The sequence below is a fragment of the Pogonomyrmex barbatus genome, unplaced genomic scaffold (genome assembly GCF_055798465.1).
Source record: "Pogonomyrmex barbatus isolate J1 unplaced genomic scaffold, ASM5579846v1 scaffold2, whole genome shotgun sequence".
NCBI classification, from domain to species: Eukaryota; Metazoa; Arthropoda; class Insecta; order Hymenoptera; family Formicidae; genus Pogonomyrmex; species Pogonomyrmex barbatus.
In genome coordinates this window covers 3830113-3851081 of record NW_028297116.1, presented here as the reverse complement: position 1 = coordinate 3851081, position 20969 = coordinate 3830113, and the positions used below count along the sequence as shown (strand labels likewise).

Below are 20969 nucleotides of genomic sequence, written 5' to 3'. Positions count from 1 at the left end.
TATATGCATTATAATTACTCTGGTATCTGAAATCTTGGTACATTAAACATTGATACAGAACTTTATATACAACTTCACGCACATTTGAAAAATTTACATTAAAATATTTGATGTCAATATCAAATTTACATTCTTTGATTCCAGATATTCTGGAATCGATGAATAATTGTGTATCTACAAAATATGTATATCTTTGTATGATGACAGTACCAAGTTCAGTATTGTAACTATATAATTATTCATATGCTAACATAAATCTTATAATACAGATATATTATTGTGGCAGTGTTTTCTAATTGGCACTAAGAATTCAAAGCGAATACTGTTGGTAAAAACTATTATAATATAAAATCTCTTTTATATTCTTTTTTAACATAAATGTGTGAGAGAGAGAGAGAGAGAGAGAGAGAGAGAGAGAGAGAGAGGAGTGTATATTCTATATATATTTATATAAATTACATGAGTAATCTGAAACCTACTCAATTATACATATATTTATTATTTTCAAAAATAATCTATATAAAAGTTTATACAATACTTGATAAAAATAATTGTAAACCGTACATTTTTTATTATTTCAAACTATTTAATAAAACTATTTTTAATATAAAGAGAAAACTATATTTGTATTCACATGTATATGATAGACTACTTATAAATTTGTACTATATTATAATAACACATAATATTATAATAAAAAAAGTTATCAAATTGTTGAAAAAAATTAGATTCGAAATTTTACATTCATGTGAAAAAAATTGCAATTTATTAAACGTGCCAACTTATTATTCAATTAAATTAAACTTATTATTCAATTTCACTTCTTTTTTTCAATTTATACCGTAATCAATTTAGAAATGTTTTATTTGACTTTAATTTAGTTTCCTTGCATTTTTGGCTTATACTTTTCTTATCAAGCATCCTAGACTTCTTTGCGAGAATCTTATCTACATGGAAGACGAACAGCTTAGGGTAAATCAGTATACCGTGTCTGAAATGAGCGATAAGCACGGCCGCTGTGACTTCCGCGTTAAGCTCGTTTAACAGGAGGTGTAATTAATTAGAGGACGAAGTTCACTGTCCTTTAGAGCTGACTCCACCGCGAGTGATGCCGCTGGCGCTCTCTTAATACTAATCACCTACCCTAACTTTTGCCGGTATACTCTGAGACGATCTTATGGCAATTAATTGGCAGACGGGAGATGACAAGTATGATCGAGACCAAGCAACTTCGTATAGAGCGAAGAATACAACAACCGAGTTCTATAGAAAATATATATAGTCGAAAAAAGTTTAACAACTTTATTTTATCAATCCTCTGTGATTAAAATTTTATTTTTAAGAACGAACGATAAAATTTATGAAAAATATTTATGAAAAATAATTATTAATAAAATAAAATAATATTTATATAATACAATACGATAAAACAAATTTTCAAAAACGATAATTTATTGTTAATTTTTTTTTTATTTAGAAATCATATATCAATATATATGACTCTTATACTAAATTTATATATATTAAAAAGTAAATTGAAAATTGTATAGTAAATTGTAAATTGAGACTTTATGTGAGACTTAATGTGTATGCAGATATTGCTTCAAAGTCACGTCCATAGAGGATTAATAAATTTGAAACAATATAAAAATTTTGTTTAAGAATACAAGATAAAACTTGAATTCTTATCTTTTCTTACATTTTTAGGTATTTCTGTACAAGCGCTTTCGATCGAGAAATTAATAATCAAATATAAATTTCTTGAAATTGAATAGAAAACAATATTTTAAATAGCCTTCTTTTATAAAAATAAAATCAAATAAATAACAGCGCAAATATCATTAAACATTAATATTACAAGGTTTCAACTCCATAAATTGATACGGCACATGTAAAGTGGTATTGTTATGTTCCACAACAAGATGGCCTCGTCTGGGCGATGCACCTATGACTAAAACTGTTTCTCCTTTCAACAGAACTACTTCACCTTCGCCTTCTTCTGAAAATCATGTATTAAACTGTAGGAAACATTTATTGTTACATGAGCATCAATTACATAGTCTAAATATTACGAAATATAAACTTGAAAATTTAATGATTTAAAAATCTAACGTTATATTAAGTATCTTAGAACTAAGTTAGTATTAATTATATATTTGTATCAGATATTTAAATACAATTTTTTAATAAAAAGAATATAAATTTTAGCATTTAGATATAATAAAATATCTACATTTGTCTGATATTAATAACTTTGTTTTATATTAATAATTTATTTATGTTTCAAAAAACAATTTTAAATAACATTTCCTACCTGGAAAAGGCATTTTCATAATCCTGGTTTGCGGATAACCGAGTTTTGTGTTTCCGGTCACAGTATAGGATCTACTAGGAGGGACAGGTGGCGGCCGTTCCTGTATGATAAAAGAAGGATTATATTAAGTTAGAAAGTTTTCCCTTGCAACATTTTACGATAAAATTTGCGATTCTACCTGAAATATTAAAGCATTAAATATTATAATATTATGTTATTTTATACAACGTTTAAAATATGAAATTGAATAAAAAGAAGGATTTATTGATAAAAACTATATCTTTTCTTTGATCTTTAAAAAGATAAAAGATAGTGTTAGGTATTTAGATACTTACTAAATCTAATCCAAAAAGGGTACAAGTTTGTTGGATCATTTTCTGATCGGCGCATTTTTCCGAAGGATCAGGAGGAGGTGTACCAGCGATTGGTTGCGGTCTTGGACGAGTGCCAGTTCCAGTTCCTGTACCAGCGGTGACATTCCTCTGAACGGTTCCGGTATTGGTTCCGGTAGGTGGTTGTTGAGGTTTCTTCTGACCAATGCCAGATGTTATTCCTAATGTTGTTCTTCTCAAAGGCCATCTCTTTCGTACGCGCCATCCTCTCCACGTAGTCTAAAAATAAAATAAAAATAAACTTAATTTTAAAATTGCATTTTTTTTTCTTTTAGCTAGACGCTTTCTTCTAAAAGCTTGAAATGATCGGTGTATTTTTCAATTTCAAATGTTGTCTAAAATAAAATTTAAAAAAATCATTATTTTTTATTTATATATTTTATATATATATATATATATATATATATATTATATAAAAGAAAAAAATGGATTAATTGATTGAAAATTTTCCGAAAAGAAAATATTTAGAGAAAGAATTGGAAAAAGATTGAAGATTTATATACCTACTTGTATTACTGTAGCAGCTTTTCTTCGCGTTTCCGCTCGTAGGTTCTCGAGCTGCTGCCTAATACCTTCGCTGAGAAAAATATGCCGCTTGCCAAGGGCCCAACTAGTGCTGGCGCCAAACTTACTCTTTAGCTGCTGTGCATTTTGTAAAATCAATTTCGTGTCCTCGACAGCCTGTTCTTCGGCGCGACGTAATTGTTTGAAGGGTGCGATCAACCTATATCTCGCATTGAAGGCTTTAAATCGCATTCTATGCGGATATCCTGTATGCATGCATCACCATAAATATTACATTCAAGATTTTATCGTAATTAATTGCAATTAAATGACTGTTTGCGCTTATAATTTTCTTAATGTTTTTCTTTTTTTTTTTTTTTTTTACTTTATTTTTATGTTGCTTAACACAGATTTTTTTTAAACTTAGATTTTTTTTAATTAATTAGAGTTTCAATGTCTTACCTCCTGCCATGAGATTTACTGTTTCTAGGACTTGTAACGAACGTATCTGGCGCATAGTAACTCCCCTGTCGAGGTGCATCGGCGTCTCGGTGCTATTGCTACGGATGCATCTGACGAAGTGCGGTCTAGCATGGACAAGAGTCCTCAGGAGATTATCTAACCTCGTATGAAAGTCCTGAGTCAACGTCGATATTGGCTCGTCTCCATTCAAACTGCAAAGAGCACTTTTATTTCACATATGCCTTTTAAATTTTACGGACAAATTATGATCACTCACTAATAAAAACTTACTAATAAATATTATTCAATAATTTATTATAAAAGCTGTGTTTGTATTTCAAGCTTGTCACTAGTAAAAACGTTTTAACAATTATATTAGCAATTAAAATTTGCAGAGAAAGGAAATGGAATTATTTGAAATCAGATATAAAATAAATTCACGAGCTCTTCATTTTAAACTGGAAATTATTTAATAATATTAAATCAAAGCTACATAAATTCAATTAATATAAGTTTAGTGTCACATCGTTGATTACTTACAGATCGGTATGAGAAGTCGGTGATATCCGAAAACTGACGCCTCTTGGTACGGTATCGCTCGCGTATAATGCTTTCAATTCGCTACCAAATAAATGCGTTGCAAATCCAAAACTGCAAGTATGCTTGTAAAAGACTGCCACCAGGTCATCAGGCACAACGTCTTTATTTGTATCTTTAAAAATAGGACGAATAAATATTTAATTATTATAAAGAGGAATCTATATATATTATTAATTATGGTCATTAATACTTAATATTGCATTTAAAGCGATATTATTACTGTTATTATTATTCTAATTATTAATTAGAATACAAACTTGATAATATATTTTGAATAATTACGAAATGCATAAGAGAAGTTCTATGTACCCAAGAAGTCCGAAGTGTCGTAGGTGACTCTTCCTGCAAAGTGCTGAATACCGAAGGATCTACAGTCGACAGTTCTTGGTTCGAATAACCGAGGATTTTGCTTGTGTTGCACCTTCACTTTGGCGACGTAACTTTCTGCGGTTCCATGTATAGAACCTTCTACATCTAACATACTCAATAATCCGGTACGCTGGTAAAATTAAAATAAATATATCTAATAAAAATAACTTAATATAAAGGACATAATCAAAAAGGAAAAAAAATTTTATTTTATTTTTTATTTTGTAATATTATGATATTTTTATATTTTATAAATATAACAATTGGAATAATTTGAAATTTTCTAATTTATTAATATTAATTATTTTTCATATAAATGCAATATAAAAAAGATAAAATGAAAAGGAAATAATTATTTATATTACTTAATAATTTCATTCGTTCAAAACGAGAGTTATTTAAATAAGCAACAATTGTAAACAAGCTGGATTGTACCTTCGATACAAAGAGCTTACCAAGGAAGAAATGAGATCAATGCATGGCACGTTGTCGACATAGTCAACTTCGACGTCGCACCGGATGCCTTCGTCGCGGCAACTCTCGATAGAGCTCTTGAATATGTGAGTGTTGTAGAAGTGCTGCATCGTCTCCGCGCAAAGATTGATGCAGAGGTGCTCTAGCTGGCTTGGCTTAGGATCCTCAAACCCGAACATGTCCAGGATGCCGATGAAACCATCCGTGGCGTGTCGTACGGCGTTATTCAGAGCAGTCATGCTTCTGGATCCTGTTCCTCCTGTTCCAAAAAAGTCTTTCACTTTAATACTTTCGATACTTTTACATCGCATTAAGAAAAAAAAAAAAATTGTGTCATATTTTTAAAATGATATGCAAATATTGAGAAAAATATAATATATAAACAAATAAATATAAATAAATATAAGCTTCTTAAAGTTAATTTTTTAAATTAATTCTTTAATTCTTAATTATAATAGCAACTGATTTATTTAATAATAGCGTGAAAAGATTATTTAGTTACGTAATTATAATTAGTTAATGTATTATTTGCAAACTATTAAATTATAATATTAAAGTAATGTTAAATACGATGTAAGAATTGTTATAAGGACCTGCTGAACTGCCAATGGTAGAGGCGTGTTGGCTAGTAACATCTGCTTGATTATGAACAGATTCATTGGAATCTGACGAAAGAGTGCCGAGAGTAGAACCAAGTCTCTTCAAACTGTTAGCACGTCTTACTATTGTAGCCACAGTACGGCAATAAAGTGCTTTTGCCAGTGAATCCCTGGTCATGTTAGACTGTATAAACAAATACTCTTCAATACGTTTTCAATGTTATAAGATAATGTTTAATTATATAATATTGAGTAATTTAATGCATTTAATCTTTTTTATTATCTAATTAAAAATAAACTTATAATATAGAAAGTGTATATAATCTTTTCATGTATCTTCTTTTGTTTGTATGTATTTTGATGAATAATACAGTAAATAAAATCAATTAGAAAAATGATTAGAAAAATTCAACATTCTAAATATTCTACAAATAAAGAGCTTAATCAGATAATCAAATATTTTCAAGTACATTAGCGATTTATTTTATAATTTGGCATTTATTAGATGAAGGATTTTTATAATAAAATTAATATATGCAAAGTCCAACATAAATAATACTGCAGTCTATTAAGATCTCAAAGTTAAAATAGAAGTTAATTCAAAAAGATCTCAACGATGAGCTTAATATTTCAAAAGTATAAGATCAATAATCTGTACGCGCAAATATTATCTGCTCGTAGAAACATCAAGATTCATTATAAAATTAAAGAAATGAAATATTTTAAGTTTGACAGTCAAAATTTGTGACATGTTAGGAATTTCAAGAGCAAAGAGTCGATTCGCAAATATTATTTCACAATGAAATACAAGAACAGGAACATTATTATTATTATTATTATTACTGTTTCATTATTATTACTGTTTCTTATAAAGAAAATCTAACAGTACCATGTTGGCATCACAGACGGATTTAACGAGCTGGCCGCGCGCATTGTGAGTCCTCGAGGTGAGCCCTCGTAACAAAGCTGGCGGGGGAACTCCCAGGAGTGCAGCTACAGAGGATAATTCGTTCTCGCCAATTACGCCTACTTCCACACCGGGACCATCTGTGAAACCGACGTTCCCGAGGATGAGCACCGCTGCCAGTACTCTTACGACGTCCAAAAATGGAATGCCTAAAACACCTGGAGAAAAATAAAGAATGAAACGTCAGACTGACTGATCTTTTTTTGTAAAAAATTTGATCAATATAAGAAACAAAAAGAAAAATTATTAAATTTGATATTATTTAATCATTGCATTAGAAAAGGATTTGCAAGTTTATTAAGTATAATTAAGATTAAATTTTTATTTTATTACTTCCATGTTCATGTCATATACCTAAACAAGCTTTCCACGCTTGAAATCGAATGGCATCTTCAGCTTCATCCTGCCGCGTGTCACCATGTTGAAGATACCTCAAATTTTTGAGATTATATCCTTCCAAATTTAATTTAACTGCAAAAGTCATTTGGGTAATTGATCTCTTAGTAATGAGAATTATTAGTCGTTTTTGTTATAATAATGTGATTATTATAATTGATAATTATATTACCTCGCTCATCGTGCGATAATCCAGCCAACATCTGATAAAATATGTGATAATTCTTTTCATCTGACAGTGGTCTGATCACTCTTGTCTGGTCTAGGAAATAACAATGAATTTTCGTTCTATATAAAGCACCATCTGTCACTTGAACTTCAATGAAGTGACCCTAAAAATCAATCAAATTATTCTAATATCTAATTAATTATTATTAATTAAAGAATCTAGTTCTTGTTACATATACATTATATTTACTGCTATTTATCACATTATTATTCACACTAGTTCTAATTTTAACACTGATTACTATTTTTACAATTTATCTCTTTTCAAAAGATTATAAAACTAGTAGTTCTTCCTTTTCCTTCTCTTCCTCTTTCTCTTTATCTTCTTCTATCTCATACAATTTGAAGTAAATTGCTTACTATCCTTGAACTCTCCGAGTTCGTAGCGGTTTTCGCTGAGCCCAAGGATCTGAGGACTGTGAAGGCAGCCGCAAGGTGTTTGAAAGCGTCCGTTTCCGGTCCGCCGCCGGCAACGTCGAAGAGTTGCCTAAGTAACAGCATTGAAGCGTAGGTTTTTCCGGAACCGCTGGTCCCTGAAGAAGAAGTTCCAGAAATTTTCATTCTTGAAGAACGAAGAAAGGTGGAGTCCGTTAAGAGTCTTACCAGAAAGAATAATCGCCTGCGGATACCCGGTCTCCGATTGCTGTCTCACGGCTTCCTGGACGACCTTGTTCAACTGAGGTGCTAATAGTACGGACCTGGTGCTCGTTAAGGTTAACGGATTTCCGACATCGGTGTAAGGATTTACGCAGACCAATATGGGACCCACATTCGTCTAAAATAATTTTTTTTTCTTAAATGTACCTATTATTTGAAAAAATCATTTCTTGGTGCTATTACGTATTTGAATCTAACTTAAAATTTTCTTAATTTTTAAGATTTATGTTTAAAGCTAATTAATAATCTTATAACTAACCATCTATGATTTAATGTATAATAATTTTATAGTTTATGTTCATAATTCGTTGAAGTATAATTTTTATAGTATAGTTATAGTATAATTTTTAAATAATTTTCTTATAAATTGAAAAAGGGGGGAATTAATCAAGAAGCTTTTTAAAATTCTTTTCAATGTCGAAGTTCAAGTCTGATATATTGCATAGTGAATTTACGTAAGTATATAATCAACTTGCTTTTTGCAATTGAATACGGTAATCTAATCAACCGTAGTCGGTGAGAAAAAGGTTCTCGCTTGTCTGGGGGACCTAGATTACGGAGAAATCAAGAGTTTCTCAATAAACCGCCTAAACGACGAACAGTCTCAAAGAAACCGAATAACGTATCTTGTATAAAAAGTCAATAGCCTGCTGTGCAAAGAATCGCTCATCATGATGAACGACATATGAGACAAGATATAGTCTGAACTTGTGTTCAGGTTAACGTAAAAGTGTATTTATAATTAGAGAAATTGGAGAATTTTTAGTATATGCTTTAAATTTATATAAATAAATAACGTAATATAACATTTACGTTCAATTTGATTTATAAATTTTGCTAAATCAAAGTTTTTATATTTTTAAATGCTTATAATTATTTTTCTAATACTGATGAAATTAACATGTATATTATATCTTATGTATTCTCATATATTATTAACGTGTATTCCATTTTAGTTTCAATTTTAAAACTAAATAATTTTTGAATAATTTAAGCAATTTCTAATTATTGTTAAAGAAAATCGACATCGATGAAAATAGTCCCAGTCAATTGTATAAAACATAATTATATGAAAATTAAAGCAGGCCTGCCGGATCGCATCATCGGAATGCGAGCGTGCGTGCCACCTGTGCGTGGGTTTCCTGCGGCAGGGTGGCATGCACGAACCAGTCGAGAGACAGGGTGAATTCTTAATGGTAGTGTATCGGCCACACTGTGTGTTTGCGTTATTACGAGCACCAATACTACCCTAACGCTCCAGGTACTTACGAATATGACTCGAGCCCGCCTCTTTGCATTCCGCTCCGACACAATCATTCCGGCACGTCATTCGTGTGTGCAAGCACACGTGTGTGTGTGTGTGTGTGTGTGTGTGTGTGTGTGTGTGTGTGTGTGTGTGTGTATGTGTGTATGTATATAACGACTTAAACGACTTTAATTTTTGGAATCTTTTCTTGAAACTCTTTAGATTTCAGAGTTGCGGTATTAAAACTTTCTATCTTGATGATATCTAATTTTGATGATAATTTGCAATTATTTTGTAGCATCTCTTAGATTTTTATACTACATTTTGCAATGAATATTTGCTTAATACTAATATATGACTAATATATGATTGAGTTTTCTACTAATATATATATATATATATATATATATATTTTCTACTAATAAAATATATAAAATAGTAAGTTAGAAATTTAGCTCTAAGTAATAGAAATCTGAATAAAAATTTTCAATTTTTTCATATATCATTGATTAAACATATTTTTTAACAGGTTTTTAATTATTTAGTCTAAAAGTAATTAATATAATTAATATATGATAAATACAGTTATTCCTAATACATAATCCTAATTATATCCTATACATAACTTAATGATTATATTTTATAAAAAGATTACATTTATATGCTTTCGTTTAATTCTCTTTCTCTCTCTCTCTCTCTCTCTCTCTCTCTCTCTCTCTCCCTCCCCTTAATTTTAATCTTTTCTTACATATTTACACGTCCAAACTTTTGAAAGCTTTGCGTACTTTGAGTTATCTATTCCTACTTGTTTACTTTTAACAAAAACATTGATCTTACGTGATACTGCTTGGCGCAAAAGCGAGCTTGAAGACATTTAAGTACTGCATCTTCCGTGAGAGGTCCAGGTAGATGAATGAGGTCGTCGAAGGCCGTGGAAGTCGCAGGGCTGGGCGAAGACGCGGTAGCTTTTGGGAGACATCGATGTTGATTTTGATTACTTCTCGCGTTTTTCACATCGGCGATAATGCTGGAAATTGGCGGTGATCGAAGGCATCCTAGCGCTGTCACGCAAGATACTATTCCATCATCAGGTACTCCGTTATGACGCTTCGAAGGATCCAGATCTGAAACGTTAATATACTCAGAAATTATTTACCTTTGAAATCATTAATCTAGAAATGTTTCATCAATTATTATTAGCAGCTACTAATTACTATTAATTATTTTACGGTAGATTACTATACTTTCCTATCTATAAACATATTTATTTGTTTGACACTTCAAAAAATGATATATTTTGCTACTTTAATATAGCGTAAAGGAGCAGTACGAGTATGATTTTGTTATCATTATCGCATAATTAAAGCATATAATAAATCAGATAGCTTCAAAGAGCACTTGTTATTGTTAGAAGTACAAAGGAATTAAGATTGTATCAAATAATGGATTTCTTGTATACAATAAGGACTTATAATAGATTATTCATAAGATCCTAATGTAGAGTTACAGTATGTAGAACAGATCAGTCTATGCACTAACCAGATATTAAATTATTTGTAGCGGTTGAGTTATGGTTGAGGGTGTTTGCGCTAGCATGATTGACGTGCGGATGAACAATCACGGAAGCTGTCAATGTGTGACCCGCGGGATGACCGATTCCATGAGATACCGTGCCACCAGGCGGTAGGGTCCGCGGTGGAACTGCGGGCGCAGGCGAGGCGGGTCCGCCACCCTTTTCCGGGCTCTTCGATAGGGGTCCGGAGGTAGCACCCGTCGGCCCTGATGCGCCTGTCGGTTGGCTTACGTGCAGCCGATTCCTCAGGGTCACCAGTTCCGTGCTGAGGCTCCGCAGGCGCTGCTGTAAGTGCACCGCTTCGTTCGATGAGGAAGCATCTTCAAGAATCAAATAGGAAACTTCTTTGAGATATGATGATACCGATACAATTGAACATATCAGTTTAGTATCCTATGATATATCAATGTTTCCCTCTTCTCTCTTTTCTCTCTTCCTAAAGTTGTCATTTGGACACATATGAAATTAATGTGAAATTATAAAAATCAAAGTTATAATTAAAGGTAATATCAATATAATAAGTAATAAAGCGCTCTACACTTTTTTTAAGTTTTTAAGTTAGTTCAGAAATTTTTGTAGTTTTGAAAATGTAATTGTTGACATTTCTTTTAATGATTTATATTGTGTTAAAAATGTTAGAATGTTTAACGTGAAACGTGAATAGTCTTACTAATTTGCTTATTTACTCATAATATTTTTAATTATTCCTGTTATTTAATAAACTTGTTAAAAAGTATATTTGATAACTGTCGTAATAATTAAAAAGAGAGTAGTTTTCTAAGAATTACATAAAGTTATACGAAACAGAGATACATTCTCTATTTGCAGTACATTTATTCTGATTTTGTTTTAAAATTCTCGTTGTGTTTTCAACTTCACTGCTCATTATTTTTATCCGTCACGCGTGTGCGCGTTCTCTCAAGTTGTGCGCAGCTCTTCGGGTACCGTTAATCTAAGATACAATAGTGGATAAATCGAAATGGAGGAGGCTGCGCTCTCGATGAACTCCAAGATTTCTCTCCGTCACCTAAGGGAGGCCGAACGCTGCTGTTGCAGTCGATTGTATAGTCACGTACCATGCGGCTGACTAGTTATGGTCGTTGAATATTCGACCACGCTCAAGTATTATCCTGATGTATATTTTCAAAAATATTTTTACTTCTCGGAAGAGTAGATTCTTTTTAAAAAAGCCAAGCACACATTTTTGTATAAAATAAATAAATATCTTATAAATAAATAAATATCTTTTCTTTTTACAAAAATGAGTATCTATAACTATTTATGAAAAAAATTTCTTAATATTATTTTTAATTATGTATTATCATAAAGAAATTTAATTAAGAATTTATTTATAAAGTCATGGAATTATTTATTATCTATGAACGAATTCTATCAATCTCTACAGAGCTGATATAATTCACACATCTAGAATCTTAGTATTATATATAAATCTAATTTTACAGTATAACGTACATAAATGTACATTAAAAATGTAATTTTTAATTATGTATATTAAGTAGCCATGCTTTAATGATAATGATAATGATAAAAATTTATTTAACGTATTAACAAAATTATCAACGAAAAATAGATAATAATTTATCTATTTTTCATTGATAATTTAATCAAAAATCACATATCGATTGAATATTAATTCATTAAATTGACTCATTAAATTCATTTAATTGATATTATATTAAATTACAAATCATCTTTTTTAACAATTTATACTTTCAATTTTTATCGATAAATATGACAGACAAACAATTTATTTTCTAGTTTACCTTTTTTCTTAGAGAAAATTGAATTTTAATTTGATTAAAATTATTACTGATTAAAATTACTTTAAGTCTGATTGACAAAGTTGATCGAATAGAAGTAAAAATAACTGATCATTTATCACAATTAAGTTTCTCAAATAAATCATAATAAATTTGTTTTTTCTTTGCATATATGTAAATAATATCTACAAACAACTCAACAGGTCATTCAATTAGATGAAATTGATTATCAACAATATGAAATCAACAATATTGCACTTTCATCTCAATGGCAATTTTTTACGATTCTGAGTGGATCGAAAGTGTTTTTTCGGAGTGTTCTTTTAGAATGCGTTCTCTTCCTTTTTTTTCGGATAGATACTAAGTTCTCTCGGATGACACACGATATCTGGTGCTCTGTTCACATCATGGAACTGGTCTCGTTGCTTCATACCTTCAACTTCCGGATACGAGATTAGTTACATAACCGGTTCTCTGGAACCGCGAAGTAAGTTGTTTAACGCGTGCGGCGCTTTATTTATGCTCTGTTCTTGCAAGAGAGTCGACTCAATGTGAGATCGTTTCAGCATCCAGAGCCTTTGTGGATTATGATAATGCTCACTGATGTTGAACCACGTGGAACAGCCAACATTGATTCAAAAGAAAGACATTATAGCTACAAGGATATATGCTATAATAGATTATAAAGATTATAATAAGCAAAATTAACAAACGTGATGCTATTTATATTGATAGCTAAAAAAAGTTTTCAATGTCGTGATTATTTTTAAAATTCTAGAAAAGTTTATAAGAAAAGTATAGAAGAAATATAAACATAAAAGTCACAGAAGAAATTAAACGAAGATCTAGAAAATCTAATAAAATCTAATAAATATATTTTTATTGTAAAATATGCTTTTTAAAGTAATTAAACAATTTCTCTCCCTCCCCATCCCCTCTCTCTCTCTCTCTCTCTCTCTCTCTCTATGTATGTGTTATTAATATATTATAAATAATAATAATATTAAATGATAATGAATAGTAAACAATAATACGTAAGAATAGTAAAAGCAACAAAGACTTTATTTCCCTGACTTTCCAACCACCTTATAACCGGACAGGTCCTACTCCACGAGAATTAAACTGCGCAGGTATCTTCGGGAGCTGAACGCTCCTTCGAGAAGAAAACAGGTTCTTTTTAGTCCTTTTCACGACACCGCCTACACTCGGTTCGTCATAACTTTTTCGACTAATCTTTCTTTGGCGCGGTTGACCTTCCTTTAGATATTAATTTGCTTTTCTTCTAATTTCGTATTTCTTTTAAAATTTATAAATGGAATTTCTTATATTCTTATATTCTTTGAATCTGTGTCTTTAAAATTTAGAATAGTTAAAATTTAAATAAACAAAAGTTAATTTGTATGTACAAATTTTAACAACTAAATTATTATTATCAAAGATATGTTATGTTTTATATATAAATTACATGTGTTACACACGTATATGTATGTAAATTCTAATTATGATTATTCGCATATGTTAATATTCATAATCTATATCTAAATTATGATGCTATTATTATAATTTACCTGCATGTTTAATGTTATTAAATTTTATTACTAATTATGGGATAAGTATATAGTTTGTACATAAAATAACAATTCTATATATTTCAGTCTTATCATTCCAAAAATTTAATATAAATTTTTGTTTATAGTCCAGGAATCCATAAAGACACACACACACACACACACACACACACACACACACACACACACACACACACACACACACACACACACACACACACATACATACAGGTACAAAAATGAAAAGAAAAAAAAAGAGAAAGAAGCAGAGTTAATATTTATTTATAATATACATTCTAAAATTTTTAAATTTTAATATTCCTTTTTTATAAATAATACAAAGTTATATTTTTGTTTGTAGAAATATATTTTCTATTTAAATTTTCATGGCTTTTTTATATTATAAAAGAGTATTAAGCATTATAGCGTTTAAACATATGTATGCAAAATTAAATTTAAAATATTAGTTAAAATTAAATAAATAAAATTATCAATAACAATAAATATCAATAAATCATTGTTATAGAAAGTCTAAGTTATAGATATCAAAATTTAAAAATCTGAAAATATGTAGTATACTTCAAAGTACAAGAAATAGAGCTGGCTTTAAAGAATCTGACAGATAAGGAAATCTTGAGGCAATAGAAGAAAAAGATAAGGAAAAGAGAAACGTAGTATTATCCTAAGTGCACCGTTATGGTTTGGCACAGGTAAAGAGATAACGAAAGGGACAAATTAATCGTAGCAGGTATTCTGCATTCCTCTCTTGTACGCGCAGATTACCGAATTGCGGCGAAATTAATGGCGACGCTCGCACGTATGTCGAAACTTAATTCGTAATTAGGCGCGGGGGCTTATCTTAACGCGTGATCCATTTATAAATTTGGTCGACGATTATTTTTTCTAGAAAATTCGCAATAGTTTGTTTTCATTTTCATGATAAAACTTTAATCAAATTAAACACGAAAATACATTGCATTTTGCATCTCTTCTATATCCTCTTCAAATATAAAATTATTCCACATAAAATAAATTTCAGAATAAAATATGTGTAAACCTTTTCATAATATTTTTAAAATATAAATTAAATAAGAATTAATATAATTTTCGATAAGACAGTACAATAATTGCAAAGAGAAATTAATCTTTTGCATAAATTTAATCGTAGCTGGACTTAATAAAAATACATCAAAATATGATTTCATGTCACAAATTGCATTCGCAAGTACTATAGAAAATAAACAAAGACTATTGGAGAATACAAATAATTTTCAAAATCTAAATAACATTTCTACAGAATGAAATGTTATTATACTATAGAATATATAGGATATATAATATATAGGATAAATAAGCGACTGTCAGATCCATGTGTCGGGTCTTGATAAAATGGTAATTTCCCACGATGCCAATTTGCCATGGAACTTTGCAAATGTAGCTCCGCGAAGTGGCAATAAACGTAATGACCTTGAACATTATCAAAACAAGAAGTCCCATCTGGAATATACATAAATTGCATATATATATATATATATATATATATATGCAATTTGTATCGAATCCGCATTTAATTTCTCCACTAATAAATTCTATCAAGTAACATTTAAGTAATTAATCTGTATTCGTTATTACAACTTTTAATTTTTCTGTGAGTATAAGTGAGTATAATTTTATCATATATATATATATATATATATATATATATATGATAAAATTCATGTTTTTTTTTTATTCTAATATATCTTGCAGTTTTCTAACATTCTTTATCTTCATTATATATTTCATAATAAAAAGATTTTAAGAATATATTAGGAAAGAACATTAGAAATTATAATGTAATCTGTTTACCAAGCATATTTGTATTGCTTTGATTCTGAATTCTTAATAAGTACACAAATGTGTAACGCGATATCTATATGAGTATACGTATTATTTGCTTTCATGTTTTTACGCACACGTGCGCTTTTAGCGTATGGAACTGAACAGTTGCATCTGGGTATACCAATTTAGACCATTGCATCATTAAATCTCAGCGAGAAAAGATCTTTTCTTTGTTACTACAGATCATAACAAAAAGTGTTTGTTTTTTAATATTGTAATATTTATATAATTATTCAAATATATATAATAATTAATCGACTAATTAAAACATTTTTTAATTTTTACAAAATTATTAATTAAAATACCTTTCCTGATAAATGTATAAATTGTATACAGATTTACTTAGTTAAAAAATATTAAAAAAAGTAAAATATAAAATTGTAAAATTAATTTTTAAGACTAATTACTTATAAAGTTAATTAATGTGCGCGTAATGGAGAATATAAATAATATTTTAAAATTTAAAATAAAGCTAAAATATTATGAGTATTACAAATTTTCTATACATATTTAATTATAATTATATTTTATAACATAATTATAATTAATAATTACAATCTTATTATGCATAGTGCACATAATTAAATTATTTATCAGTTTTATGCAATTTTTCTTGCTCGAAATTAATAACAAAGAAGTAGAAGGTATTCTAATTATATCTCATCTTCTCATTCTATCTACCTAATTACTAGAGAAACCCGTAATTGTGAAGGACGCGCTATAATGAAACAATAGCTATGAGGATGTCTTAGACTGTAGAATAATGATGCTTTCCTAGTTGGGAAACAATCAAATAAAAAAGTTATCTTGATTTTGTGGCGTATTTTATTTTTTCAAAACTTTTATCTCAATATATTTAGTAGATGGTTAAAATTTAAAAGCTTATACATATATATAATTATACATATATATTTGAGCATTAATATTGTCATTGTTTAACTGTTCAGATAATCTATAAAATAGATATATGAAAAAAGATTTTAGGCAGAAATAAGATAGAAATCTACTTAGAATTACAAATACAAGATATTTGATAAAATAAATAATTTTTCTTAAATTAAACTGATAAATAATTTAGATAATAAAAATAAAATTAAGTAGTAAATACTTTTCAAAATTAATATTTAAGTTTAAACATTTTTTTAATTTGAATTTTCTCAAATTATATTTAAAATTATACACAGAATAAAATTTTATTTTTTCTTTCTATTTTAAATAAGTTGATAAAGTTATCATTTTAATTTTATATAAATAACGATAAATGCTTAAATATTTTGCTGATGAAAAATAATTAATCGCAATTCAAAAGGTATAGAATGACGAAATTGCATAAATATAAATATTTATGATTATCTAATGATACAAATTTTTTATTTCTGGCGTCATATAAATTTTTTATAAGAAACTTTAATTTCTGAATACAGTTAAGAATGTTGGAAGGTAATCAAGGAAGAACAGCCGCGAAGATATAAAGAAACTGTATTACTTTAACTGTAAAGCGTAGGCAACTTTTATAACGACCACTATACAACTCTTCATTTTCAGCATGGTAGAGTCGTAGCAAGTGCTTCGAAACTTATTGCTTGCATAGTTAAAATCTAACGGTTTATAATTAAACATCCTATAAATTTTTATTATTAAATAAAAACACTTTGTCAATCAAATGTTATTTTTTATATTTATAATAGGAGAAATTAAAACTTCAATTATTACAGCTTACATTAATCTGTAAAAATACTTTATGTTTACTTATGTTTTTGAGAAAAATTTGTTAGCTTTGGATTAAGCCTTCTCATATTTTTTTTATATGTAAAACTTAAGTATTGTATTTTATATATTACATATATACACATGTATACGTACATATATATATAATGTATATATAAATGTTTAGGTATATACATAAAAAATAATTTTTAAATGTATAATATATAATATTTTAAGAAATTAAGAATTCAAGATATAATTATATGTTCGAAAACTATAAATTATTAGATGTAAAGATGTAAAATTTTGTCTAGAAACTTTTTAAATTATAGAAATGAAATACGTATTAGTGAATATAAGAGGATAAAGAAGATTTGAAAATTTAAAAATAAAATTTGATGAAGATAAAGATTTCAAAAATTAATAGATATGAATGGATATACTTTATTCTATAGAAATTGTAAACTTTAAAACGTATTGGGATAATATAATTATGTATACAAATTAAATAAATTAAAATGCAAATATACGAAAACTGCATTGAAAGTTTAATTAAATAGTTTAGATTAGTTCTAAGAAAAAAAAAAACAAAATTACTTTTAAAATATTTTAAGATTAAAAATTTCAGTAATCAAGAAAAATGTTTTAGATTATTAAGATTAACAAGAGGATGCAGTTTTGCAATTTTGTACCTTGTAGCTTCTTTTCGGTTTCCCAGAACTTCTGTAGCTCAGTAAAATACTTGTCCAATATGAAGACTTTGGAGAGACCGAGGGTAGCCATCTCAGGCGTTCGAATCTTAATCTCGTCCAGAATTTTTCTCACTAAGGCTTCGTCTTAGATTTGCTCAATCGAACATTTCTTTAGATCTAATGAGATAGGACATCTTGAAGTTCCCGCGTCTTCGTGTCCTCGGAACACTCGTCACCACACTCGCACATTTTCACACTCAAAATTTTTCAGAGTTGAAAATCACTTAAATTTACGTCACATTGTATCACAAAACGTCGATTTTTTTTGATCCAAGAATTTATACACTAGAGCTTAAGCATTAAAATGCTCCACGTAACATATTTTGCATAAATAGGGCTGCAAATTAAATTCTTAATGCTTAAAGATCGAGACAATGATATTACGATAACCAGATCTATAGACAGCGTGTGTAATAAATCCAGGTCGATATATTGATATCGAAACAAATTTTTACGAATGTAAACTCTGTTAAATAGCTCGTGCACTTTTGGACACGCGAAGAGAGCCGTCGCGTTCAACTGGGCGTCATTGTTGCCTGAGACCCACCTTCTGGGCCTTATTTCTCTTAAAGTGTCTTCGCCATAACTCCAACAGGTAAGAGCTGCAAAGCTTACCTAGTTCTCAGGTAGTTAGGTGGAAGGCACTACGGACATGCCGGGGTTCAGGATATCTGCCGAGTGGACTTGGAGGAAGGGGGAGAGAGCGAGAAAACGAACAAGCAAGAGAGAGAGAGAGAGAGGGGGGGGGGAGGAGGACTGGTCTCTGACTGGACCGCTTCGCATGAGGCTGTGGAAAAATGGCTGCGGCCCTAGACTCACCTTAGGCAGCTCTCTCGACCTCCACGACTCACTGCGGTTTATCGTGCGATCCTTGCTGATCTACTCGATGAATCTTCAAACGGGAACTGAGTATCGTAAAGCAGAATTTAATACGGAATTTAAAACCTTGATACAAATAGTTGAGTTAATAGCTCATATAATTATTATACTTGCTCAACAATCTGCCAAATAGTAATAATAAAATGAAGACATAATACTACAATTTTGAAAATTTAAATAAAAAGTTAGAAATAATTACGTGTATATATATATATATATATGTATATATATATCATAGCTGTATTATACTTTATTATGCTTTACAGTAATATTTAAATATAAAAGATAAGTAAGACGCAGAGATAATCAGTATGATAAGCAAGTAATATTTAAAATTGAATAATTATTAAATAATTTTGTTGAAAAATCATAAATAAAATAGATAATGATACATCACATATGTATTATGTTCATGATATACTATCCAATATTCAGGGAAGAGTTACTGGAAAATTTTGATATATAAAATATTTATAATTAAAGATGCATGCGTGCGTGTGTGATATAATTTATATTTTCAGCTACTAAATGTGTTTTACTAAATTCCTTTCTATATAAATTCGAAATATCTTTCTCGCTCTGTTTAAAGAAATACAGGCATATTTCCTATATCCACCACTCCAAAGTCACTTGTTGCTGGTAAGCGTTCATCCACTGACAAGCAACCATTGAGCTGCTCGATGAGCGCGACACGCGATACATGTCACCTGACCTATCTACCCAATGAATGGCTGCTCGCAAGGTAGCTGAAGAGAGACACGAGCCTGAAGAAGGTTCGCGCTCTCGTTTGCCGGGCGGTCGAAAAAGAAAGGACAAACGAAGCGATCGATCTTCGTGGCATTCTCGAAGCGCCCTTGCTCCCTTTTTCGTTGGAGCGACGAAAAGAGAGAAAAGCAAAGGAAGAAGATTCGTGACACACTCAAGACGATCTCGCGCGGACGTTCCGCGGCGCGTTCCGCCTTATAATTTTGATCTACAGCCGGGGAAGGAATCCAACATGGCTGTGCCGCAGTGGGCTTACCCTGTCGTAAACAATGCAACATCGTCGTCGTGAGAGAGCTTTCTCACTCTATTTCTTCTTCTCTTCTTCCTTCGCTTGCTCCTTATCTTCTTCTGGGCCTAGCTTCCCCACTTCTCGCGCAATAAGCCTGTTCCTCCCCACTCAATGTGATGTAAACGGGGGAAAGGCTTTGCAAGTGGCATCACGGAGGGAGGAAGGCTCTGACAGGGGCCGACGACCACTATGAGTGAATCCCTACCACCAATTACACTCGCTATCGATGAACGTGTGAGAAGTTAACTTCGTTTAACTTGCTTATTATAAAAACGATAAGAGAATCGGCAAATATTGCTGATTTAATATAAACAAATCTTGTTCATTAAAAGCAATTAGCAATTTATTTTTTAATTTTTAATTATTTTTAATATTGTACTTGTTGTATAACATTAATATATAAGATAATATCAAATAATTATATCTAATGCTTTATAGTTTAAATGATAAATTTAAAATTTTCTAAATTATTCTATTATTAAAAATTTTTTTAAAAATTAAATTTGTAATTATATCTCTAAATTTTGATAGACTTAGATTAAATTTCTTGTTATCTCTTGTCAGAA

General features: G+C 29.8%; 1 protein-coding gene across 3 annotated transcripts in view; it reads right to left on the bottom strand.

Moving 5' to 3' along the window:
* Positions 1-482: 482 nt before the first annotated feature.
* dachs (unconventional myosin-IXb-like dachs) overlaps positions 483-20969 on the bottom strand; it is a 31070-nt gene continuing 10583 nt past the window's right edge. Inside the window, exons 1-17 of one of the 3 annotated variants that reach the window (XM_089076673.1) lie at positions 18411-19257; positions 10748-11101; positions 10046-10332; positions 7909-8080; positions 7666-7838; positions 7250-7409; positions 7036-7152; positions 6604-6839; positions 5709-5898; positions 5097-5374; positions 4582-4771; positions 4213-4384; positions 3673-3884; positions 3214-3476; positions 2650-2925; positions 2315-2414; positions 483-1999 (exon numbers count right to left, since the gene is read on the bottom strand). In XM_089076673.1, coding sequence (XP_088932799.1) covers positions 1842-1999; positions 2315-2414; positions 2650-2925; positions 3214-3476; positions 3673-3884; positions 4213-4384; positions 4582-4771; positions 5097-5374; positions 5709-5898; positions 6604-6839; positions 7036-7152; positions 7250-7409; positions 7666-7838; positions 7909-8080; positions 10046-10332; positions 10748-11101; positions 18411-18501 — 3429 coding nt within the window. In that variant the 5' untranslated portion in view covers positions 18502-19257 and the 3' untranslated portion in view covers positions 483-1841. Of the gene's footprint in view, positions 2000-2314; positions 2415-2649; positions 2926-3213; positions 3477-3672; positions 3885-4212; positions 4385-4581; positions 4772-5096; positions 5375-5708; positions 5899-6603; positions 6840-7035; positions 7153-7249; positions 7410-7665; positions 7839-7908; positions 8081-10045; positions 10333-10747; positions 11102-18410; positions 19258-20969 lie in introns of those variants that run through there. The other 2 variants (XM_089076671.1, XM_089076672.1) reach the window with 2 other exon arrangements.